Below are 23,484 nucleotides of genomic sequence, written 5' to 3'. Positions count from 1 at the left end.
GCTAACTGCAGCGGTTGAGCAGGGGTGTTAGGAGGCAACCCCTATAGCAAGCCGTCCCCATCTACATCACCAATAGTGTAGGTGCTATTATCATTCTCACCAGTTGACAGTTCATTTTATGTTATGTTCTTTTGTATTAATTATAACCTTGTAATAACAAGATCGCGTGTTTTAGTTTCTTCCGTAATTTCGTGTTTTATTCCGGTTTATTCCGAGGCCATCCGAAAACCATTTCAAAATGGACTTCTGCAGTTTCTCAAACAAATGATTCATTTGTTTTCGTTAGCTGTTCCTTCGGCTGAGACTCAATCGATTTGAACGCAGTATCGTACTTCGTGCCAAGCGACAACAACCAACGACAGACTACGCCGATTTCATCGATATGCCCTACTGCGCTCCTGTACATCCGTATCATCCGATCGAATTGATCGAAGTGCTTCTGCAGCGGCCCGGAAGTGTATTCCAGCTCATGCAGATGGCGGTTCAGGTGTATCCGTTTCGCTGCGCTCTTCCGCTAGAAAATCTTCATCAGCCCATCCCTTGTGGCTTTCCCTTGCAAATTATCGAGCTGATCGTCGTGGATCAGGGAAACAATAATCGACTTGCAATCTTTTTTCTTCTGCCGCTTCTCGAGAGCTATTTTCCTTCGTTGCCGCACTACCGTCGAGTCCGACCAGCAATTCCGTCACATCCGCAATTTTGTTCTCGATGCATCACAACAAGTCGTGCTCCTCCAACAATATGTCAGTATCCGAAATTTACAAGCGGGGAAAATCGTCCTGTCGAACATCGCCACGTAGTGGCAGAGCTCCTGCTCGTCGCCCATTTTCGAAAGCTGAAAAACGACCGAAATACTGTGCCTTGAAACAAAATGACAACTTTCGTGATAATTTTCCAAGGATCTCATGGATGTGTGAAATTTATCCACAGTTCAAATAGCACGAGCTATCAAAACATTCATCGCCAAAATCCACCACGTGGCGGCTAAATTTTCAAAAATATCAAAGTAGCTTTTCTGGGAGGTATGTTTTTCTTTGGTAACTATCTGGCGCATATGTATTTTTCGTTGTGACTAATAATAAGCGGAAGAGTAGATTTTTTATGAGCGGGACAATACACAGGTCACGAAAGGCGCGCAAATACATATTTACTTTAAGCAAGAAACATGTTTTTAGTTCCTGGTAGAAGGCCCATAAATTACACTCTAATAAATACTTCGTGCACAATTGTAACATCTACTAATCTCTATGTACGGTTGACCGTGGCGAAAGGCCAACAACCAGAGCACTTCCCTTATTGAAGGCTCTTCCCGAAAAGTTCAACCATCCTGTCGGCTTCCACGAACTCACAAGATCCACCTCGTCTAAACAAAAACAACAAAATCGAACGCAAAAAGCTCATCCTTCCAACCCAACAAAAGCTCATGTAGACTTTCACAAACAGCACACACTAGCGCACTCACAAAGCGATTGTCCTATATTGAGTTCCGTTGCCATACCACCCACTCGGGAAAACTTTAAGGACACGGGTGCGACTTGGATTCGAATGACACCAGCTCTCGATGTAAAAATCACTGTAAATCACTGCTCCAAAAAGTTCAATTCATCATCTGCAATGCAAAAGGTACTTTTTTCAGATAAACAATCATCACTAAAGTCCATTCCCCTGGGAAAATCACTCGAAAACCAACCATCAAGAGAGGAACGTTTTTCCGCCCGTCAACGTTTTCCGCACAACGCAAAACAACATAGCGCACGCACGCAAGCACAAAGTGAAAAGGAACTCGCGAGAGCGCGACGCCTGCCGACGTCTCACTGAAACGCTAATTCTATTTCACGCAGTAAAGATTAGTCGGATAAGCAAAATTGGGTAAATAATATATATTGAGTTTCTGACTATGACAAGATGACATTTTTCTTCAATTTATTTGAAAACATTTTTCCTAATTTAAAAAAAACAAGATCATGCTGAAGGTGGCTGGGTAATCTCATTATGTTGTATAGACATTTTTTCTCCACTTTTCTCGACAGACGTTCATTAGTTTTCAATTTACATGATTCACTTGCATAATCTGTGATGTATGAAAATGGTAACATGGCTTAGAAATCGCGTACTCGATTCATAATGAACATTAAACTACATGACGCCATGTTAAATACATTTGAGGATATAAAGTCAAGAATGAAGATATATGGAAGATATTGTATTTGTGGCCAAAAAATTAGGTTTCTTTAAAATCAATGCTAATAGGGTGTGATATGGCAGCACTGGTTTCACTTCTCACTGAACTCTCAGCGACGCTTGGTAGCGTCGCGATGCTAGAAAAATCTCCCAAAACAAAAGCGACGCCATGTGGAGTTTGTTTTGATTTTCAAACAGTTCAAAACAAGGCAAAGTTTAGCAATTTGGTCGGTTGGTGCAAGTGCTATCGTCATAGCAATGGACTAATCTGTTTGGAACGTCTATAGAAAAAGGATCCAATTAGGTAAGCAAAAATGTCGTACGTCGAATGGCTGACAAAAATTCGTGCCGCCGAAAAGTCGTCGGCCATGCAGGGCACGATCCGAAAAGTGCACTACACCTTCCCCGATGGGAGCGAAATGGCCGAGGAGTACAGCACCGAAACGGGCTGTGTCCTGCGGAGGGCGTGGAAAGTCCGCAGTGACTTGCTGCGGAAAGACGACTGGGAGATCGAACTGGGCGAACCCATCCCCAAGGTACTGCAGCAAAACGGGGATGGATTTGCATTGCAGGAAGCAGCCACAGAACCATTCCTATCGAAACGGGTTACGCGCAATGCCATTGAGTGGCGTATCCGGAACCTGCCCTATCCACTGTCTACGTATACAATAACGTGCGAGGGAGATGCACGGACCGTTACCGTGAGAACATCGAATAAGAAATACTTTAAGAAGATTGTGGTGCCGGAGTTCCAGAGGTGCCAATTCGCGCCAAAGGTGGAGGACTTGATGGTGAAGCACCAGTATAATACCTTGATAATATCGGTAATGTTAAATTATAGAGAAAGTGTAAAAATCTCTTGTTCTATGGCCTTAATTTTTATCTTTCAGTATAAAAAACCAACGATTCTTGTGGAAATGGAAAAGGCCATATTGGTGGAGTTGCAGAATGTGGAAACCGTTGAGTACGACAATATTCAGTGCGAGGACTTACTTAAAGGATTAATCGGACAATGAATTAAAAAAGCTCTAAAAAATTATTTCTTATGTGGAACTGTTTATGAAACGAATTGCAAGAACCTATCTCGCCTAAAATTCCCTTCAGAATAGCATAATCGTTGATATAGCAGGGTCATGTAGAATCTATGAAAGGAATTCTTATTTTTCGGACACCTCACAATGTGTTTAGTTTACATTCTGCTTGAATCTTAGTCTTGATCTAATCTTCCACAACAGTATCACTCCCACAGTCCCACTCAGTCTTTTATTCTACTGGCTCATAGTCGAAATCGACAGTTCTCAAGCCAGCCGAATAGACGTAAAATATATATATTTTTTTGCTATGACTGTCCCAAATCATGAACGGGAGAAAAGTGGATTCTGCGAGTAATAAATTATAGATCATAGGTAAGGTATGGTCTTGGTCATAGCCGTAGCGCCCTTGGCGAAGCCGTTATTGGGCGTCCCTTACTTTCATCCATGTTTGTCCAAACAAATAGCGCGATAGCAGCTGAGAGCTGAGATTAAAATCAATTGCCCTGGGTCCTTTCTTTTTTTATATCTTTATTAAGGAGGCTTTCAGCACTTGGCTGGCTCACCTACGCGTGGGTCCCGTCTCATTGCTAAATTCTTTGGATGAGGTGGGGGCTATGGAAGGGACTGTTTACGATCGGAAAATCACCTTCAATTATTTTTTCTTATTAGTTCGTCAGGAAACCTTGATGAGCTGGCAGCATAAATTGAAAAAAGGGAAGTTGGGTAGATGGCTGTATACAATTCGCACTTAGGTGTCGAAGCGTCCATGGTTCAAAAAATTGAATATGGGCAGGGTTTGCAGAAATCCCTCTATAGATAACAAACAACGATAAAAGAAGCAAAAACCTCTTCAAATGATAACAAGCCATGAAAACAAAACTATCGCACTTGTACAAGTTGGAAAAAAACTGATTCGGATAGGCGGCCCCCACCGTTTGATAAAACGCTTTGTTCTCGCTCATTTTATGTTAGGTAGGGGCCATATTTTTTTTTCGCACAGCTGTGTAAAACAAGTTTTAATTCATTATTAAATTATAAAAAGCAATTTTTCATGGGTTGTAGCCCCCCGAATCCGTTTATTATCGTAACAGCTACCGAAAAACGTCTCTCATGGTATGCTACCTATCGAGAGTATATACAGACATGATAAGTGAGAGATTTTCTCATTCTCCTTTGGATTCAAACCCTGAATATGGGACAAGACTTTATTCGAACCATGTATCGTCTAATGTCCAATCACTACACTCTACATGCACATCTTTTCAGATTGAGGTTCTCTGGCAATCTTTGTGTTTGCGGCGAGGATTATCAGGATATTGATCACGTCGTGTGGGCGTGCGAGGAGCATCGTGGCCCCAGATCTGCGCTAAAGAATATCTCCAAGTCCAAAGCCTATTACGGAAGTGTTGGCGGGTCTTTATCTCGATTACATGACCAATTTTTAAGAGTTGTTGATGGAAGGATGTAATCATAGTCCGCCCATCCTTGTTTTCCATTCTAATGTCTGTCGTTTCCCTATCATATGTCTTCCTTTCGTTGTTTCCTCCCAAGAAAATGTTAAGCAACATCAGTATCGTTATTACTTAAACAACCCTATCTCACGCTTTCAGAGGCAGAATTTTAAAAAGCAAGAATCTTGAAGACGTAGCAAAGACCAAAATTATTTTCAGATTCGTCTATCATCCATTACTTGAGGTTTTTGGTTGAGGTTTTGGAGCATCAAACCGTACAAAGTTAAAATATCTGCAAACCATTCAACAATTCAAGATGGGAGAAAAGACTGGGGCTCTTTGGTGCAATTACCGACAACTTGTAATACAAATTAGAGACGTTTTGTGACAATCTTGTGTTAGATTAGAATACAGTAATATCCCGATTTTGTCACCCCCCTGGTGAATTTTGGGGTGATAAAACAGGGTATGTGATAAAATTGGAAAAAAAAATATTTTCATTTTTTTTAATTCATTCCACAAATATGAATCATTTTATGCCTTGGAAAGGCCAAATGCGTGAACGGTACCCGTTATTTCGTGTCGAAATTGCTTACAGAATATTTCCCAGGTACTCAGAAGTCGTTCGTAATAAACTACAGGCGGTGAAAGTTATTTCATGAAAATCAATGTTGTTTTTGATATTATTTACAAAAATAAAAAGAATGACAAATTTTTTTGGGGTGACAAAATCGGGTCGAAAACGTGACAAAATCGGGACGTGATAAAATCGGGTCGAAAACGTGATAAAATCGGGGGTAGACAAAATCGGGGGTAGACAAAATCGGGGAGTGACAAAATCGGGTCAGTACTGTAATTCAATTATTGAACAAGTAGCGAGCAGAGTGGATCAATCAGGTGGGAAATTATTTGCTGTCTCTCCATAGGCTGGGTGGTTTGCGTGTCAAAGCATAGATGAACCAAGTTGAATGAAGTTAATTCTTATGTATTGGCCATCTCATTCAGACAACACATTTGTAATTAATCATAATAAATCAAGATATTTAATGTTACTCTGCATTCAGTTGATTGAGCGATGCGACAACGTAATGTTTACAAAATTATTTCAACACCTTCTCAATTGAAAATAATTTAGTTTTCAAATAACTCCCAAGTATCACCGGGCGGGTCTTGTTGATAGTTGAGTGGCAACTACTCCGAAGCTCAAGATTCAGACCATCATACAGTCCCTAATCTATATTAGAAAAGATTCCACTTGGTTTTCTGTCACACCACTCTTCGAACACCCAACCGAACTAAGGACTTTCTTTGCACAATCGAAGCGCACACAATCAACTACACTGCTTTGGAATTTTTGTTCCGTTATATTAACTTAGCATCCTTACATCTTCTCTCAGAAAACACTACACCCCGAGACCCGCTTACGCCAGCACCAGAGTGGCGGCTTCCTTCTTCTGAGCAGCTCGCTGCTTGCTGATGATCTGGGCCGCGATACGATCCAGATCCCGCTGTCCCTGGCTGGTCAGCTTGCGGCCTCCCTCGGGGTGCTTTTCGATCAGCTTGATCTGCTCCAGGGCCTGGACGGCCTTGCGGGAGGCACTGCCATCGGCGCGGCAGAAATGCGACGGTCGCACTCCGTTGCGCTGGCGACCTCCGTAGATACGGCAGATGGCACCAACTCCGGCCGGGCTCTGGTGGTAGAGGCGGCGCAGGATCGAAGCGCAACGCACGTAAAACCAGTCCTGATCGGACGGGGCCAGCTCCTTGTACTTGGCGGTCTTGATGAGGTCAATATAATCAGGGACCTTCAGTTTGCCGGACCTAGAATCAAACATACCGCGGATGAGTAATATTGTAGATTTGAAAAAAAAAACATTTTGCTTGATACTCACTTCTTTAGGAAGAGGGCAACACCCTGGACAACCTTGTCCTGATCGACGTCCTTTACAGTGATTCCTGGCATCTGAATGAAACACAAAAGGACAAACAGGAGAAGCGATTAGTTTTGTGTACATTTTAACTACGGACCCTAACCTCGCAGAGAAGCTGCAAAACTCGCACAAATCTGATACAAAACACAACAAATTCAGGTTTGCTTTTATACGCAATTGTGCGTAGCAATGTAATATGTTAGAAAAGAATTGATTTTGTCTTATTTTCCAACATTTACTGCGAATATTTTAGAAAATATTTGAAACCTTTTGAAAACCCGTACCTTCACTTGTATGTGCAACCGGAAAAAGAGATAGAAAGAGACCAAGATGGCGTACGGTTGACGTTTATAGCGATTGACGTTTGGTGAGGCGGCGCTTTCAGTTTTGACAGCATCAACATCCGTTTCAATAAGATCTAGATCAGTGTGAACAAGGCCTCAACACGGTTAGATGACTTTATAGGCCTTTTCATGTGACACTGCCGAGACTGCACTTGTTTACAACCGCTGAACAGGCCTGCAAGTCCGAAACTGTCACTTTCATAGAAGAACTTTCAATTGACGATAAAATCAGCTGTTTTTAAACGTCTCGTGAAAAGGCCCATTCGCGAAGGGGTCGTACACTTATTACGTAAGCAATTTTTCTGGGTTTTTCGATCCCCCCTCCCCCCATGTAAGATTTTTTCCATACAAATAAATTTTTATTTATATGGAGCGTAAGATATTGACCGACCCCCCCTCCCCCCATAAGTGCTTACGTAATATGTGTACGGCCCCGAAGTCGAAGTATATTCTGCTCTTCCCTCTTATAAGAGCATCATTACCGGTCGCGAGCATTTTATTTAATCCCCCGCGCAGCGCTTTCATTTTAGTTTCGTCACTCGTTTCCGTATCGGTCACTATTTTCGGCTCTCAATTTGGTTGCTGTATTTAGAGTTCTACAAGAAGAGTAACGTCATGTGCCACGTTTGACAGGTCTCCTGCTCGTTTGGAACGCGCATTTGTATGGAACTGACAGACGATTCTGTTCCAATTCTGACACTTGACGACACTGTTATTATAGTCACTGTAGCTGTATTCCGTACCGGTGGCGTTTGACAGTTGACAGTTCATCAAATACGTTCAAAAAAGTACGTAGATTTTTTCCACCTGAAATTCACGTAACTTTTACCTGATTTTTCGATAGAATTTTCATTCTACGTGAAAATCAGGTAAGTTCTACCTGAGTTTTGGATATAATTCACCGGACACGTAAGTTTCACCTGAATTTTTCTGAAGCATTTGTAGCTACGTGTGCACGTAAAATGTACCTAAAAATTCAGGTGGAAACAACGTTTAGATTATTTGGAGTGTCGGATTAGCGAGGTCCGGATAAACGGGGGGATATTTATATAGGCCTTTTCACGAGACGTTTAACATCAGCTAATTTTATCGTCAATTGACAGTTCTTCTATGAAAGTGACAGCATCGGGTTTGCGGGCCTGTTCAGCGGAAGTAAACAAGTGCAATCTCGGCAGTGTCACATGAAAAGGCCTATTGAAGACATTTTTATTCGACTGTGAAGACACTTGAAAATAAATATCACCTGGCATCCCTGCATAAAAGTAAAAATAAATAGAGCTAACTTGAAGCACTTTTGTTTATTGTTTTGTTTCTGATCTTGTTGAAAATGCTTGCTGAAAATCGCAGACTAAACAACCAAGAATTTAATTAATACATTAATAATAGTACTTAGGAATGTCCAACAACAAAGATACACCGGAGGTGAGCTGCTTTTTCTCCACAATATTTTCCCATACATTAATTGTATTCGTTCATCATTTCTTCAGCATCTTCAAGCCCAAAACATAATCGTAATCCATCCAGGTTCGCTGTACCTTCGGATGGGCCGAGCCTCCGATGTAAATCCCTGCCGCATACTGCACGCAATCGGCCGCCGTCGCAAACCGGGTGGACGAGCCTATCGCGACATAGTGCTTCCTGTACCGGTGGCCAGGCCTAAAGAATCCCTGCCAGAGCTCGAAGAATGCCGGCTACAGGTATCGCATACACTACAGTCATGCGTTCAGTCTGATGGCCGCCGAAGATATGCCACTCCACCGCAGCAGATTTCCGCGTTCAATCGTCGGTCAACGCCGGAAATCGTTCACGCCTCGCGGGTAGAATGGAAGGATGATCTGCCGGGGGATAAAGTGTACGGGGACGAGGTGCTCTGGTTGAGTCCGGGCGGGGAGTTTAATGTACACTACCCAATCCGGAGGGGTGAGTTGAATCTGCACAAGGATGTTGGTGGATCAATGTCCGGAGTTATGTGTGATTTGCAGGATATTTGGGAGTATGTGTTGAGGTATCGGCTGCGAATCGACCTGAAACAGTTGAAGCAGTACAAGGCGGTTTTGGTGATTTCCGATATATACAACAGGGCACATTTGAAAGAATTGACTTCGTTGTTGCTGAACAAGATAGGTTTCGGATGTTGCTTCCTGGTGCAAGATCACGTGGCGGCAACGTTTGGTGCCGGTTTAGGTTACGCTTGCGTTGTGGACGTTGGTGATCAGAAAACTTCGGTTTCTTGTGTGGAAGATGGTATTTCTCACCCGAACACAAGGGTACGGTTGGCATACGGCGGAGCGGACATAACGCAGACTTTCTACTGGATGCTGCAGAAGTGTAGCTTTCCATACAAAGAGTGTGATCAGAGCCGTGCACAAGATGCGTTTCTGCTAAAGCAGTTAAAAGAGGATTTTTGCCATGTCAATTTGGATGTGTGTGGAGCGCAGGAGAAGAATTTTACCGTGCACCAACCCCAACAGGAGAAACGAAGATTTACTCTACAAATAGGCGACGAAGCCATTGTCGCCCCTCTGGGGTTGTTTCACACTGAGCTGCTGGCCGTGACGGGTGCTAACAGATCGGTGCCGATCACGCAGAAGCCTTCGCGAGCGCAACCTCATCCGGAGGATTGCTTCGATGCGGAGTATCTGAGGGAAACTGGTCGGCGGGGGAAGGAGAATTTGGAACAGACCGCGAATGAGAGTGGCTTGGGCAATGCGGAGAACGCAGATGAGGACATGGTTGTCGAAGGGTTGGAACAGGAGAAAGAGGGTAAGCTGAACGAGAAGGATTTCATACTGCCTGGTGGACAGATAATCGGAATCGATCAGGCCGTATTGCAAAGTATCGAACGATGTCGTAAGTGCCTATGTTAATTATTACCTTTTACTTTAGATAGAAATAAGTGAAAGGTGGACTTCGTAATTAATTAAAGAACATATTTTTTTTAGCTAACGATGAACTGAAGCGCAAAATGTACGGCTGCATTCTTGTAGTCGGTGGCGGAATGAAGTTTACAGGCATTAGCAACTGGCTTCAGAATCGCGTAGCGCTCAAGATTCCGCTGATGTATCGTTCGGAGCACAACATCGTAACCAGCTCGAAAGACATTGATGCGGAAATCACGGCCTGGAAGGGAGCTGCCATCATGTCTTGTCTGGAGAGTGCCGCCGAACTGTGGCTGACCGAGACCGAGTGGACCCGCCACGGACTTCGAATATTGCGTGAGAAAGCGGTGTTCATGTGGTGAGGCCTCAACATGCGACTCCTTGTCGATGTAAGTAAGTTCTATATTTTATTTATAATAAGTAATTGAAATTCCTACAACGTATTTCGCGTTGAACTTATGGAAGAACATTATGACAGTAGGTGTGAGTTCGTCAACTCTACTAATTCTATAATACAAGATATATTATTGCTGTATTTAAAAACTGAGTTGATTGCAATCTGAAAATTGATTCCTAATCTCTCGCTCCAGTGGACGTTGAGCTCTTGCGAACAAAAACAATCTAAAAGTAGTTCCACAATTTAAGTATAAAGCTATCGACTAATAATTCAATTGCCTCGTTGTGCAAACGAGGGCAGCCCTAAAGCTAAGATTAAAACAAAAATTATCTTTGGCTTCGATATCGCAAACCTTTAGGTTTGCTGCTCGGACGAACCGCCGTCGTCGACATTCGATTCATCATGCGCCATCTGGTGTTGAGTTTTGAGTTTCTTTTTCGCCTGAATGTCGGCCATGGTTTGTTCGATCGAGCGGACATCGCGCTTATTCTCACTGGGAACTGGAAAAGAAAGCCATAATTTTAAAGTAAGCTCTTCCCTATATTTGTACATTTTCGTACCATAGCCGTAGTTTTTGTTGGTCTCCGTTCTTTTGGCCGCGTCCAGCGCCGCATCCTGTCCAATCAAATGGACGTATTTGTCCTTATAGTTAGTTGCCGGTGCAGCAACTTTCTTCTCGTCCAGGGGTTGTTTTTGACGCTCCTCGTCAAGCAATTTTTGTTGTTTGCGTTTCTCGGTGTACTCTTCAGCCGTTTGCTTATTCCAAGGATCTCCATTTCTCCGCACGGCCAGCTCTTCTTCTGATGGCAAGTGTTCTTTCTTATAAACTACAATGTAACGATCTACTCCTTCGACACCGAAGCTCATAGCGGCCAAGCCTCCGATTTCTGCAATGTCGTGTCTGTAAGCAAATAGCGCATTTCAATCAATCGCGTTTATTTACTACGATCCTTTTGATTGTACTGGTAGCGATCGAGTGTAATCTTTCAAAAATCACGTGGTCATTTGTGGGAATAAATATTCGTTTTGTGAATGTTTAGTTGACCTGGCACTTCTTTGTCGATGTCTGATAGATGTATTGATGAACGGCAAATAATAAATACTTACGTATGAACTTTAAGTATACTGAATGATGCTTTCATTGTGTGAAAACCCCTGAAACTCCTATAAGTCGTCCTTAAGGCATCCAAATCTCTTGGAGTCATTTTGAGAATTATAAAAAATTGCAGGGTTCTCAATGCTTAGGCCTGAAGTAGATGTACTATATTCAGAACCTTTTTAATAAAATGGATAAATTCATTATTGTCGGCGTAGCAGCAAATCAGAATTCGGAATTAGGGACTTCCGAAGTTGGGTAAATTGCCTGTATCTTGAGAAAAATCCATCTTCGATAATAAAAGTCTACTAACTTTTATCCGGATAGACAATAGTTCATGTATCTTAACTGTAGAACATTTAATTTTCGTGTAATGATTTGAAATCCTTCATCATGTCCTCATCCTGTAGCGCTAAATGCCAATCATGCGCACCTTTTATATGTCGAAAAGAATATCGGCACTTCTCGATGTATGGAATGTAAATCAAGAAAATTCCCAGCTTTTTGGAGTGTAAACACTATTTCCTCTACGCACTTAAGTAGTGTTGAGTGGATCCGCTACCAGCCCTGGTCGTAACTTACACCACCGAGCGGTGAACTTTATCCAACGGTTGGAACTCCATATAGTGCCGATTGGCGTCCTTGACCAGACGACCGAGCCGTTCCTCGGCATACTTGCGGAAGCGATTCAGCTCGTCGCGTTCCTTGTTCCGGTGCTGCTCAAGCTCTTTCTTTTGCTCTAAAATTAGAATTGAAATTTTCGCGGGTGAGTTTTTTCTTTCAACACTTCACGCGATGCTGCATGGACTTTTCGGCGAACACATACTTTCAATTAGTTCCTTTTCCTTCTTATCCCGCGATGGTGGTTTGTCCATCGCACCGAGAATAGAACCAAGAAGATCCATTTTTTGGGAGCTCGAAACAATTTTTTAAATTTGATATTCTGATTCTGATGTGTTCTCTGTATCTTGTGTGCAGTGGGTTTATTTACTTGCGCTGTCAAAGGAAACCAAACCAACACATACAAAAATCGTTCAGTTTTCATATAGACCAATAGACCAGTGCATGATGACGTAGGTTGACAGTTCACAGAGCTTTTTCACCGGGACTTAGCCTCTGGCGAAGCTTCCGATAAAATTGTTTCGTCATTTTATTCGCATGTAGATGTCCTTTGCGATTGATTTCATGCTGAATGCAAAGAATATCATTGAAATATTCGGATCGCAGCAATTTTAAACTAAAAATATGAATTTTAATTTTCTCCTCATCGATTTTTCTTCTAACACCTTGTAAACAAGCTCTGTGAACTGTCAAATAAGTGAGGTTAGATCAAGATCTTGCATTGGTCTATGCAAACTCTAACTTAACCTCACTTATTTTGACAGTTCACAGAGCTTGTTTACAAGAGGTGTTAGAAGAAAAATCGACGAAGGGAAAATTAAAATTCATATTTTTATTTTAAAATAGGTCATTGCGCGCGGCAACCCTAACCTCACTATTATGACAGGTGCTGGTCCTGTTGTTTACGTTTCGGACTTAGAATTTTTTTTATCCAAATTAAATCTGCATGATGTTGAAGATATTCTGTACATTCCGCATTCAAATATTGGTAATTATCGATAAGTTTAGGTAATTAGGGCTCATTCATAAATTACATAACGCATTAAGGGGTGGGTGGGTACATAATATTGCGTTACAAAATGTTACGGTTTGACTAGGGGGTGGGTGGGTTGTTATGCGTCACAGGTGGGGGTGGGTGGGTATGACGGAAATGTTACAAACAAGTCACGGAGGGGTGGGTGGGGGTTCAAATCTGTGTTTTTTTGCGTTATGTAATTTGTGAATGATCCCTTATCGATCAGAAAATCCAAAGAATCATAGAAGAATCTAAAAATTAAAATAAAGTCGTCTGTAAACAACAGGACCAGTACCTGTCAAAAGTCGTGCGTGACGTCACTGTGCAATGGAGTATTGCTGTGATCCGAATATTTTAGTGTTATTCTTTTCATTCAGCATGAAATCAATCGCAATGGACATCTACATGCGAATAAAATGACGAAACAATTTTATTGGAAGCTGCGCCGGAGGCTAAGTCCCGGAGAAAAAGCTCTGTGAACTGTCAACCTACGTCATCATGCACTGGTCTATTCACTGTTCAGGGTTCATTCAGAAAATGCGTACTCTTAAAGCCCCCTATACGCAGGGATGCCAAGTGATAAATATTTTCAAATATTGTCGGCGTAGCACCAACTTAGAATTCGGAAGTCGTGACTTCCGAACCGAACTTTCTTCCGAAGTTTTATCTGTCAAACTAATTGATGCGTTGTTAAGCGCATCTTTAGGCGAATCTAGCGCACTATTTCCGAAGTTGGGAAAGTTCCCTGTATCTGGAGAAAAATCTAACTTCGGTATAAAAAGCGGTCCAACTTTTTTCCGGATAGACAATATCTTCACCCCCGCATAATTAAAAACTGTACATGGATATTTTCCCGTGCGGTCGACAACAGTATCCTTTACTGTTGACAACTGTAAATGAACAATCTCATATAAAGTTTTAACAGTTTGTGGTACGGTTATTTGACAAATAACAATATACTCAATCCAGTTGAAACCCGAAATTGGGTGCTAGAGAAGTTGGATTTTTCTCACAATCCGTACGTTAAACCTAACTTCGGAATTGGTGCGCTGAATAGCGCTTCGCGATATGAAAACAGCGCACCACTTCCGAAGTTAGGTTTAACGTACGGATTGTGAGAAAAATCCAACTTCGCTATCCCCCAATTCCGGTTTTCAACTGGATTGAGAATATGTTGAATGGGTTGTTAAGTTATGTCACCATAAAAAATCGTCTGTTTTCGCGTGCAAAATGTTCGCTCAACAGTATGATAAAATGTTGACAAATAATGCAGGAAATAAAGAACATTTTAGAGACAGCATGTTATATGTTGACATTTAGTGATGATGTCGAGCAGTTATGGTTGAATCGATCGAAAAGTCGAAAAATATTCGATAACCACATCGTAAACTGTGATGAAGCTATATCTTACATCGTAATAATGATTCTGACCATATAACATGTTGTTTTTTATTATGCGGGCCGTCGAGTTAAAAATAATTAATAATTAATTGATGTATTTTGGGCAAATATACAAGGAGGAGTGTCTTCAGAAGCCATTCAATCACACGACTGTCCGATGTTGCTTTGGCCTGACTTAACAAGCTGCCATTACAGACGAGATGTAATGGAATGGTATGAACTATAGATAGTAGAATCTATAGATGAGCGAAAGTATGGCTGAGTCGATTTTTTTGCCCGTGCACACGCGCATATGACGTCACAACCCTTAACGTATTCATTGAAATCGTGACGTCATGCTCGTTTGGAGACACGTTTGACAGTTCGTTTGGAGACAGAGGATTTATCTTCGCTCATCTATATATTCCACTATCTATAGTATGAACCGAATGCTAAGGGGCTGTCCACAAACCACGTAGACCGAAATTTCACATTTTCAAACCCCCGTCCCCCTAGTAGACTTTCGTAGACAAGTTCGTAGACTTTTCCGAAACCCCTCCCCCCCCACCTTGAAGTCTACGTAGACTTTTCTAAATTTTACTAAATATGATATGCGATTTAAAAACCCAAATTATTCCACCTAGCGGTGATGGAGCCTTTCTCGTGTTTATAGAAATAGTATTTTGGCCACCGAGCTTATAGTCCGATCTGGATTTTCAATAGGAAACAATGGGACAGAATTCTGCGTCGAATGCAACTTGTTGCGAGCAAAGCGGTTAAGGCTCTATAAACCGTAATCAATTCGATAATGACGATGATTTTATTCGAATCCGCACTAATACTAATAAAGTTTTGAACTAAATTCAATATTTTGGGGCTATTTGCCGACTTACCTCCGTCATAGCATATTCATTGCATTTTCATATTAATTTTTCACTTATCTAAATTATCAATTACTGAGGAATTGCTGAAAAAACGCTGAAAACTGCCTTTTTTAGGTTGGTATCGTGTTCAAAAGAAATTTCTTTTTCTATCTCAATCACATGTTAAATTCCGTTCACTGAATCGGAAAAGTAAAGAATCGAAACAAAATTCTTACAACAGTATCCACATGAAAAGAACGAAAAACAAAATTATCATTTGTAAGGTTCCCACGCAAAGTAATGGGAGCTGTCACTTTACTTTCGGAAAAATGTTCTGCTCGATTATTCCGTAAGTAAAAGTGACAATTTGCTCCATGCAGATCAGTTGTCAAAATTCCTTTTGGTAATATTGAACGAAATTCCGTAACCTCTCTACTTTTTATGTCGATACTGGCCTTTTCCTGGGCCGGCATTCGTATTTTTTCGAACGCATACTAACTCCGAACGTTCGGAGCAAACACATACACACGCACTTGATTTTTCACTTGATCTTTTTCCACTGTTTCCTTGATTTAATCACTCCTAAAACATATTCACTAACTGAGTTTCACCTTTTTATTCAATCTTGACTACCGATTAATTTACTTCACGTCCAAAAACTGTCAAAAACTGCTTTCCGAAAATCGAAGTGAGAGACAAATTTGACGACCGTATTGTAAATGCAATAAAATGCGGAAGACTCAAATTCACTAGCGCAATAAGTGAAATGGTGAGAACAAAATCTACGCGATGCAACTTCATTCAATTCGAACAATACAACGTATACACGGACATTTGCAAGTACCCATTAAACGGGTATCGAGTACCCATTTTTTTGAAAGGTTCTGAAGTGTCAAAAAATGGGTATTTTTCTGATGATATAAAGTGAATATTTTTACCCCATTATGAATTATCTCTACTTGTATAAAATAATGGGTAAATTTGCCCCATGTTTATTATTCAACGCCGTCATATTTTGTTCTTCAAAGTCCGTGCATGCAAATTGAAAAAGTAAGCCCTCAGGAAACAGTTTTTTTTAAGATCCACGATCCATATTTCAATGTGTGATGGTCCGGAAAACATTGATAATTATCTGCAACGTCAAAAGATAATGGAAGAGATCGTCAGCAGAGTTTAAAAGTAAGTTTATTTTCGCATTCATTCATTGCTTACCCTTTTGTAACACATACCATGTTTCGCAGACAACTCTTCATTCCTACAACTCTGAAGCGGTTTGCATCTTGCGGAGCCAAAGAAATTAAATGTACCAGGATATTCATCTCACAAGAAGAAGTTAGCCGTATGCGGACAGACAAATTACGAAGCAATTCTCCAATGCGGCTCGAGATTTCGGTTTCATCCTTGGTTTTATTCAACTACCTTAAATTTGGCTACAATGTACAAACGATGCAATAAATATAATAAGTTCATTATTTATTATCTGATATTCATATTAGTTATAATTCTAAACACTTTTCCTGAAGGAACACGAAATCTGCATTACATAACCTCAAATTAACAAAAATAAAAATGGGGTTAATTTACCCATTTTTACAATAAAAACCAGGTGTGAAAAGTACCCATTATATGAAGTTTGGTTAGAGTACCCATTAATGAGTAAATCGAATTTACCCATTTAATGAGTTATGCCGCTTTTCTTCGAAATGGGTACGAAAGTACCCATTAATGGGTACTTGAATGCTTCCGTGTACGCCAGCCAGCACGCAAACAAAGGTGTGCATACAAAAGAAAATAATCATCTCCTCTCCGTTGCCAGATTTATTTATTGAAAAAAGTCATTGTTGTTTGTCGGACTGAACAAATATACCAGAAATAAATATTTAAACATGTTATGTAAGCTTCTGTTGCATTCCAAGTGGTGAATAAATGTTTTTAAACCGATAAATACCCACACGTAAAAAAATCTAATTATTTTATTCATTAGATTTGATTTATATTCATTATTACGCAGACAAACATAAACTTCATAACTCTTGAAATGATTATAATATCATATTTGAATATGATGTATTTAGCGTGTTCATATGAAGTATTCCATAAAACAATAAAAAGTATAAGTTTTGCTTAATGGCAAAAATGTATTCAGCTAAGCTTATACTTTCGTTACGGATTGGATTTGAAGAAAAAACCTCGAGAAAAACATGGCGCTTGAATTATTTCGGTAAGTGTTCTCATTAATTACTTCCTTACTTTCGGCAATCTAATCATTTGTATTTGCAGATTATCAAATCAATCAGCAGTATAGATAGTGGAATATATAGATGAGCGAAGATAAATCCTCTGTCTCCAAACGAACTGTCAAACGTGTCTCCAAACGAGCATGACGTCACGATTTCAATGGAAACGTTAAGGGCTGTGACGTCATTCGCGCGTGTGCACGGGCAAAAAAATTGACTCAGCCATGCTTTCGCTCATCTATAGATTCTACTATCTATAATCAGCAGCTGTGCATTTTTTTTTCTTCTCGGTGAAAATATGTTGGATTTACCGGAAATAAACGCAAGGAGCCGAGAAGGAGCAACCATCTCATCGCATCGGCCGATTTTCGGAAATTCACACCGCTAACCAAGAAAGGTGAGGCAATAATGTTCATCATTATGTGCAAATAAAATGATGATTAAATTATTTACATTTCAGGCTTCATAAACGTTTGCACAAAGAAGCGAAAATGGCAATATGGAGAACATGCAGATTAGCTAGCAGGTTCAACCACTTCTTCAACATCATTTGGGGATAATTTGGAAAGTGATCATAAAACCTCCCACGCAATACAGCGGAACGGTGATGGAAACGGCAGGATTGACAGTTTCCGTCGCCGTTCCACTGAATTGCGTTTGGAGCCTGGTTTGTTGATTGAAGAGTAATAAATGTATAACCACATCCAAGTTGTTCATTTTATTTATGTATGTATCTAGAAAACGTGGAAAAATATTGAACTATAAACAACGCAAATGGAAAACATTAACATTTTATTATTATTTTTCTTATGTCGTTCATGCGACAACCGTATGGATGTTATTAGAAATCTAATATTGAGTATTCAGAATTGACATGAAATGTATAAGTTTTGTATTATGATTATATTATGGGGTGTCTAATAGCTTTCATCCTAATAATGCATACAGTTCATTAAGAAAACGCAATGGCAAAAATGTATGTGTTTTGCTGAATGCATTTGTTAAGAAAATTTATTTTCGTGCATATAATTGATACATCGCGAACATGTGTTATGATATAGAATAAACATTTCGTCAAGTCTGGCAACATTATGCATCAGCTGGCATATTTTAACACCCCATTTCCACCCACCCCAGTTGTAAACAAAATTTATCTATTGCTGCTGCACTTTTCCGTACCAATTGCCTCACTATTACAAACAAGCGATACAGTCATTAATTTTCAAAATATTGTGATGGAGTCTTGAGCCTTAAGGATAGGTGGCTGAAAATCAGTGAAATTTTTAATTTTTTGCGCACAGGCACACACACAGACCTCAATTCGTTGAACTGAGTCGATTGGTATATAACATTATGGGTCTTTGGGCCTCCAATAAAAAGTTCATTTTTGGAGCGAACATATAGCCTTCACGTATACTTTGTATACGAGAAAGGCAAAAAATGTTCAAATAGTACTTAGAACGGAAATAAGTTCAAAAGAAATCCAGCTGCAATCCAAAAAGGTTCCCGAAGGAATCCAATCATGTTTCATAGAAACATCATTATTATATTTTAGACGTTATCCTGAAAAACAATAAACTGCAAGTAATAATATCGCAGAGCAATATCGTGAGGCTAAAAAAAAGAGGATAAAGCTATATTTTCATTGAACTAAACGGATGAGTGAATCGGATTTTGATCTGATCTGATTTAAAAATTCAAGAAAAGGAGGAAATTTCAAATACTGTGATGTACTCTAATTTCGCGCACGCCCTATCTTCGCGCATTACAAAATCATTTATTTTTTTCAAAATTTAGATACCAGTCAAAATTGAAAAATCTGGAGGAATACAAAATATCATTGTTGTTAAATGTTTTTCACGAAAGAATTTGAAAAACAAACTTGGTTTAGTACACTAAATAAAATTATTTCAGTTTGATCCTCCTATCGACCGCCATATTTGCATAAAAAAAGATTTTACTGTACAAAAGTGGCTACTTTTTGGAAATATTTGTATCCATTATGCTCTGTTGGATATGTTTATACGTCATTACTATTGAAAAGTGTGAAATTTTATGTATTTTGTGTTCATTTAGACTTTCACTTTGTGCGCGAAATTAGGCATATAAAGTAATTAGGGTGCCTAATTTCGTTTATTGTTGTTGCGTAGTTTCATTTGCAACATTCTTATGAAACAAAAGCAATATAATGCAAAGGACAGTTTTACACTGAACAGAGCTCGATGAGTTCTATCCCATACGCTTTTTATCTAATTTTCAGGCGAATAACCACCGACATCAACTAATGTTGACTTGAAAAATCTTATAGATAAGTGCCTGCAATAGCTATCGAATAAGATGCTAACTTAAGATGCTAAACTAATGTCTAAAATCTAAAAAGATGCTAAACTTAAGTCGAGGATAAAACTACAGCAGCTTTTTCGATAATGTATATAATATTGAAGATGTCTTATATGAAACACATATTTGAAGATGTCCTATGTAAGAGATAGCGGAATTTAAGACTTTCATACATGATGTCTCTAAAATTAAAACTTTTTTATACACCAGCTAAAGAATTACTTTTATTCCTAAAATACGGTTTATATTTCAGAAGAAAACGATAGAGTAGAGTGGGGCAAGAGTGCGCGTGGGGTAAGAGTACGTTTTCGATTTTTTGAGGTAATAAAAAAAGATAAACTAGCAGCACTGCATCAGTTTGACAGGTATTCTGGCCAACTATTATAATGTGTAATTGTAAACGATTTGAATAAACAACAAGGGAGATATGGAGTTAGATAACTTTTTGGTCATTTTGCTAAAAATAATTGGATTTCCGGAACTAGTATTTCATTAGACGATCCCCACCAGTGCGTAAATAAAGCCAAAATAGCAACCTCTATCATGACGCGAACTCGCACCGGTCGTTGGTAAACGGGTGTGGGAAATGTAAACGCAACCTTCGGTGAATAGCGAGTTGGCAAATTTGGCGACCCGCTCCAACCGTTGCCAAACCATCACACGGAAATATAAAGTAACCCATAAATAAAAAATCTGCCGTCTGCTGAAAAATTGTTCGGGTACTCATCATCAAAACCATTGTGATGGAGGTCAGTTTAGTTTGGATTTCAACTGATTGGCGGCGCTAGTGCATATGAAATAACCTGATAGGTTAGAATATCGAATTCTGGAATTTTTAGAATATTGGCGTCTTCTACCACCATGACGAAAACAAGTTTAATTTGAAATACAACCGCTTGGCGGCGCTAATGAATTGAAAATAACCTAAAAGGTCAGATATTTCGATAGTTGAAATCTTAAGAATATTGCCGTCTTCTACAAAATTGTTCGGATGATTAAAACCATCATGACAAAAGCATGTTTAGTTAATAATACAACCGCTTGGCGGCGCTAGTGTATTGGAAATAAACTGATAGGTCAGGTATCTCAAAATATGTAATTTTTAGAATATTGCCGCCTTCTACGAAGTTGTTCGGGTGGTCAAAACCATTATGACCAACGCAGGTTTAGATTAAGATATAACCGCTTGGTGGCGCTAGTGTATAAGAAATAACCTGCTAGGTTAGATATTTCGAAAACTGAAATTTTTAGAATATTGCCGTATTCCACAAAGTTGTTCGGGTGGTGAAAACCGTCATGAAGCAAGCAAGTTTAGTTTTAAACACAATCGCTTAGCGGCGCTAGTGTATAAGAAATAAACTGATAGGTTAAATATCTCAAAATCTAGAATCACAGACAAACAGACGTAACTCTTCATACAAACTGTTCGGAAAAATATCGTCCTTCGCTTTTCAGAAAACACTACTGTCATCTGTTATCAGAATCGCGAGAAACACAGTCGGCCATTATTATTTCCCATTTGACGTTTGCTCCTAACGCATACATCTATATCAATCATCATCATCATCGTCATCATCACAGAAAACATTCAGCAGCATATACACTAATCAAATGTCAAAGCGATTGAACACTAGCGCCTCTCTTGGCACAATCGCGTAGCACTGATGTATTTCAAACCAACCGTTGAACACGTGAACGATGTTGAAATGAGAAGTGTTACGTCTGTTTGTCTGAACTAGAATTTTCAGAATATTGCCGTATTCTACAAAGTAACTTGCCATAAGACGAGTTCGTACAATTCCATTTAATTCCACCACTTGGTTGTACCTATGACAGATACTACAGTAAGACCATCTACAGTGTCTCGTACTTGACTCGATTCGACTCAACTCGAGCGTCAACGAGTATTGCGGTTTCAAACTAAACTTCTGGTTTTGACTACCCTTTTAAATCTTACATAATAACCAACCTAACAGATAATTCGGATAACTTTGTAGAAGATGGCCACTTTCTAACTCTAACGGATTTAGAAATATTTAACCTAACAGGTTATTTCTTATACACTAGCGCCGCTATGCGTATGAATTCCAAACTAAACTAGTCTTCATCATAAATGTTATGGCTACTTTGTAGAAGACAAAATCTTTCTAAGTCTTATAGATCTCGAGATATCCAGCTCACTAAATTATTGCATATAAGCTAGCGCCACCTAGCAGATGTGTGTCTAGCTAATCTGATAATCACAAAATGCATTACGCACATATTTATATTACAAAAGTTGGAGCGCGTTCTGAAAGATTTGAAAATAAATAATATTTTTTCCTGATTTTATTTATTTCCGTGTTTGCCTCAATAGCAACCGGATATTCACCACCGGTGCGAAGCATGATTGCACTTCAACAACCTTGATAGAAACAACCGGTGCGAGAACAAGTGCATAAATAAAATATGAACGCATTTCGTTCCTATACTAGACACTCATTTGGATACACATCGGTGGGGATCGTCTTACCATATATACGTTCAATCAGGTGAACATTATACCATTTCGATAACCTATTGTATAGAGTACTTTATGGTACAGAACACCAATCCGGTTGGTTTTCCATGAAGTCAAAACCATTACTTGAATAATTTTTGGGACTGTGGGGTAAAAGTACGCAGGAACCGGTGGGGCAAGAGTACGCATATGAATCTTCAAGTTATGATGTCAAACCCGTATCTCCGGCCGAAATAAGACTTCTTTCAAAGTGTAAAGATCCACAACTAAGAAAAAAAGGGCAGAATTTGAAATTATCACATGTTTTTAGGATAAGTTGAAGTAATTCGGTGTTAGAAAGGACTTAGCGAACAAAGCACTGAAGCGAAATAATGAAAATGTATTAGGACTTGTGGTACACCTAAACATAGTACGAAAACACAATTTCATCTAAATGATAATTTCATTTAATCAAAAGAAACATTCATAAATTACGCAACGTTTAACTGGGAGGGGTCGTGAGATGTGTGACGATCCATATAATTTTTAGAGGATTCATACAAATAGTGTAAGATAGGGGGGGAGGGGTGATGAAATAGCCAAATTTTACGTTACGTGATTGGTGGACTTTCTTTAAGGAAAATGCCTTTGTATACGCCACGCGAAACCTGATATATATTTTTACCTCTGTAGTTTTTTGTATATATAAAAAACAATGGTTTTTCGTATGAAAGTGCACATTTTTAGGACCCCCTCCCATTCAAGAGTTACGTAATCTTTAAATATTCCCTAATATATGCTCATTAAACATCAATTAAATGTTATTAACTCTTATTTGTGTTAATATATACTTGAAGCACATGATTGGATAAATGCGTACTCTTACCCCACCCGATGCGCACTTTTACCCCACCGGTGGGGTAAGAGTGCGTTTTTCACTTGTCTTGCAATAAGGGTTCTACTAAAACGAATCTCAATAATTTCAATATTTTTTCCACTGGGCAACATAAAGGAAGAGTATATGAATCATCGCCACTGATTTGATATGCAGAAGCTTGCTTTATAAGGGCCACATGATCGATTGAAAACTAAGTGCGTACTCTTGCCCCACTCTACTCTATATTAGGAATTATGACTTGTATCAACTAAAATTCATGAAGTAAAATCTAAGCAAAGCTCCAGTGGATCGAAATATAGGGGCATACCATTTCGACTAAAGAATGGGTCACTGACGGC

At 39.5% G+C, this 23,484-nt stretch overlaps 4 protein-coding genes across 6 annotated transcripts; 2 read left to right on the top strand and 2 right to left on the bottom strand.

Moving 5' to 3' along the window:
- Window positions 1–2,340: 2,340 nt before the first annotated feature.
- Window positions 2,341–3,220, top strand: LOC134225160 (protein DPCD). Its single transcript, XM_062705005.1, has 2 exons — window positions 2,341–3,005; window positions 3,072–3,220. Exons 1-2 carry the CDS (start codon window positions 2,496–2,498, stop codon window positions 3,195–3,197), a joined length of 636 nt encoding a protein of 211 aa, XP_062560989.1. The 5' UTR covers window positions 2,341–2,495; the 3' UTR covers window positions 3,198–3,220.
- A 2,782-nt stretch (window positions 3,221–6,002) lies between these two features.
- LOC134225161 (small ribosomal subunit protein eS19A) lies at window positions 6,003–6,959 on the bottom strand. Its single transcript, XM_062705006.1, has 3 exons — window positions 6,882–6,959; window positions 6,559–6,629; window positions 6,003–6,487 (listed from the first exon to the last, which is right to left on the bottom strand). The coding sequence occupies exons 2-3, from the start codon at window positions 6,627–6,629 to the stop codon at window positions 6,088–6,090; spliced, it is 471 nt and encodes a 156-aa protein (XP_062560990.1). The 5' UTR covers window positions 6,882–6,959; the 3' UTR covers window positions 6,003–6,087.
- Window positions 6,960–8,217: 1,258 nt separating this feature from the next.
- Window positions 8,218–10,363, top strand: LOC134225157 (actin-related protein 8). The gene is made up of 3 exons (XM_062705000.1): window positions 8,218–8,363; window positions 8,429–9,791; window positions 9,884–10,363. Exons 1-3 carry the CDS (start codon window positions 8,337–8,339, stop codon window positions 10,180–10,182), a joined length of 1,689 nt encoding a protein of 562 aa, XP_062560984.1. The 5' UTR covers window positions 8,218–8,336; the 3' UTR covers window positions 10,183–10,363.
- Window positions 10,177–15,923, bottom strand: LOC134225158 (sperm-associated antigen 7). Of its 3 annotated transcripts, XM_062705001.1 has the most exons (5): window positions 15,223–15,923; window positions 12,140–12,309; window positions 11,896–12,052; window positions 10,778–11,118; window positions 10,177–10,717 (listed from the first exon to the last, which is right to left on the bottom strand). In XM_062705001.1, exons 2-5 carry the CDS (start codon window positions 12,216–12,218, stop codon window positions 10,572–10,574), a joined length of 723 nt encoding a protein of 240 aa, XP_062560985.1. In that variant the 5' UTR covers window positions 12,219–12,309; window positions 15,223–15,923; the 3' UTR covers window positions 10,177–10,571. The 3 variants fall into 3 exon arrangements, with proteins under 3 accessions (XP_062560985.1, XP_062560986.1, XP_062560987.1); XM_062705002.1 differs by lacking the exon at window positions 15,223–15,923 and having other exon boundaries at window positions 12,140–12,332; XM_062705003.1 differs by lacking the exons at window positions 11,896–12,052; window positions 12,140–12,309; window positions 15,223–15,923 and adding an exon at window positions 11,325–11,737.
- Between the last annotated feature and the right edge of the window lie 7,561 nt (window positions 15,924–23,484).

The sequence above is a fragment of the Armigeres subalbatus genome, chromosome 3 (assembly GCF_024139115.2).
Source record: "Armigeres subalbatus isolate Guangzhou_Male chromosome 3, GZ_Asu_2, whole genome shotgun sequence".
Taxonomy (NCBI): Eukaryota; Metazoa; Arthropoda; class Insecta; order Diptera; family Culicidae; genus Armigeres; species Armigeres subalbatus.
Note: the sequence above shows the minus strand (reverse complement) of the source record. Positions and strands in the feature narration are given on the sequence as shown.

Excerpts from the sequence above, each read along its gene's own strand:
- LOC134225160 (XM_062705005.1), top strand. The coding sequence starts at position 2,496 with ATGTCGTACGTCGAATGGCTGACAAAAATTCGTGCCGCCGAAAAGTCG. Across the intron at positions 3,006-3,071 it reads ATAATACCTTGATAATATCG|TATAAAAAACCAACGATTCT; the intron begins GTAATGTTAAAT and ends TTTATCTTTCAG.
- LOC134225157 (XM_062705000.1), top strand. The coding sequence starts at position 8,337 with ATGTCCAACAACAAAGATACACCGGAG. Across the intron at positions 8,364-8,428 it reads ACAACAAAGATACACCGGAG|CATCTTCAAGCCCAAAACAT; the intron begins GTGAGCTGCTTT and ends TCATTTCTTCAG. Across the intron at positions 9,792-9,883 it reads GCAAAGTATCGAACGATGTC|CTAACGATGAACTGAAGCGC; the intron begins GTAAGTGCCTAT and ends TATTTTTTTTAG.
- LOC134225158 (XM_062705001.1), bottom strand. The coding sequence starts at position 12,218 with ATGGATCTTCTTGGTTCTATTCTCGGTGCGATGGACAAACCACCATCG. Across the intron at positions 11,119-11,895 it reads AAAGTTCACCGCTCGGTGGT|ACACGACATTGCAGAAATCG; the intron begins GTAAGTTACGAC and ends ATTTGCTTACAG. Across the intron at positions 10,718-10,777 it reads CAACAAAAACTACGGCTATG|TTCCCAGTGAGAATAAGCGC; the intron begins GTACGAAAATGT and ends TTTCTTTTCCAG.
- LOC134225161 (XM_062705006.1), bottom strand. The coding sequence starts at position 6,629 with ATGCCAGGAATCACTGTAAAGGACGTCGATCAGGACAAGGTTGTCCAG. Across the intron at positions 6,488-6,558 it reads GTTGCCCTCTTCCTAAAGAA|GTCCGGCAAACTGAAGGTCC; the intron begins GTGAGTATCAAG and ends GTTTGATTCTAG.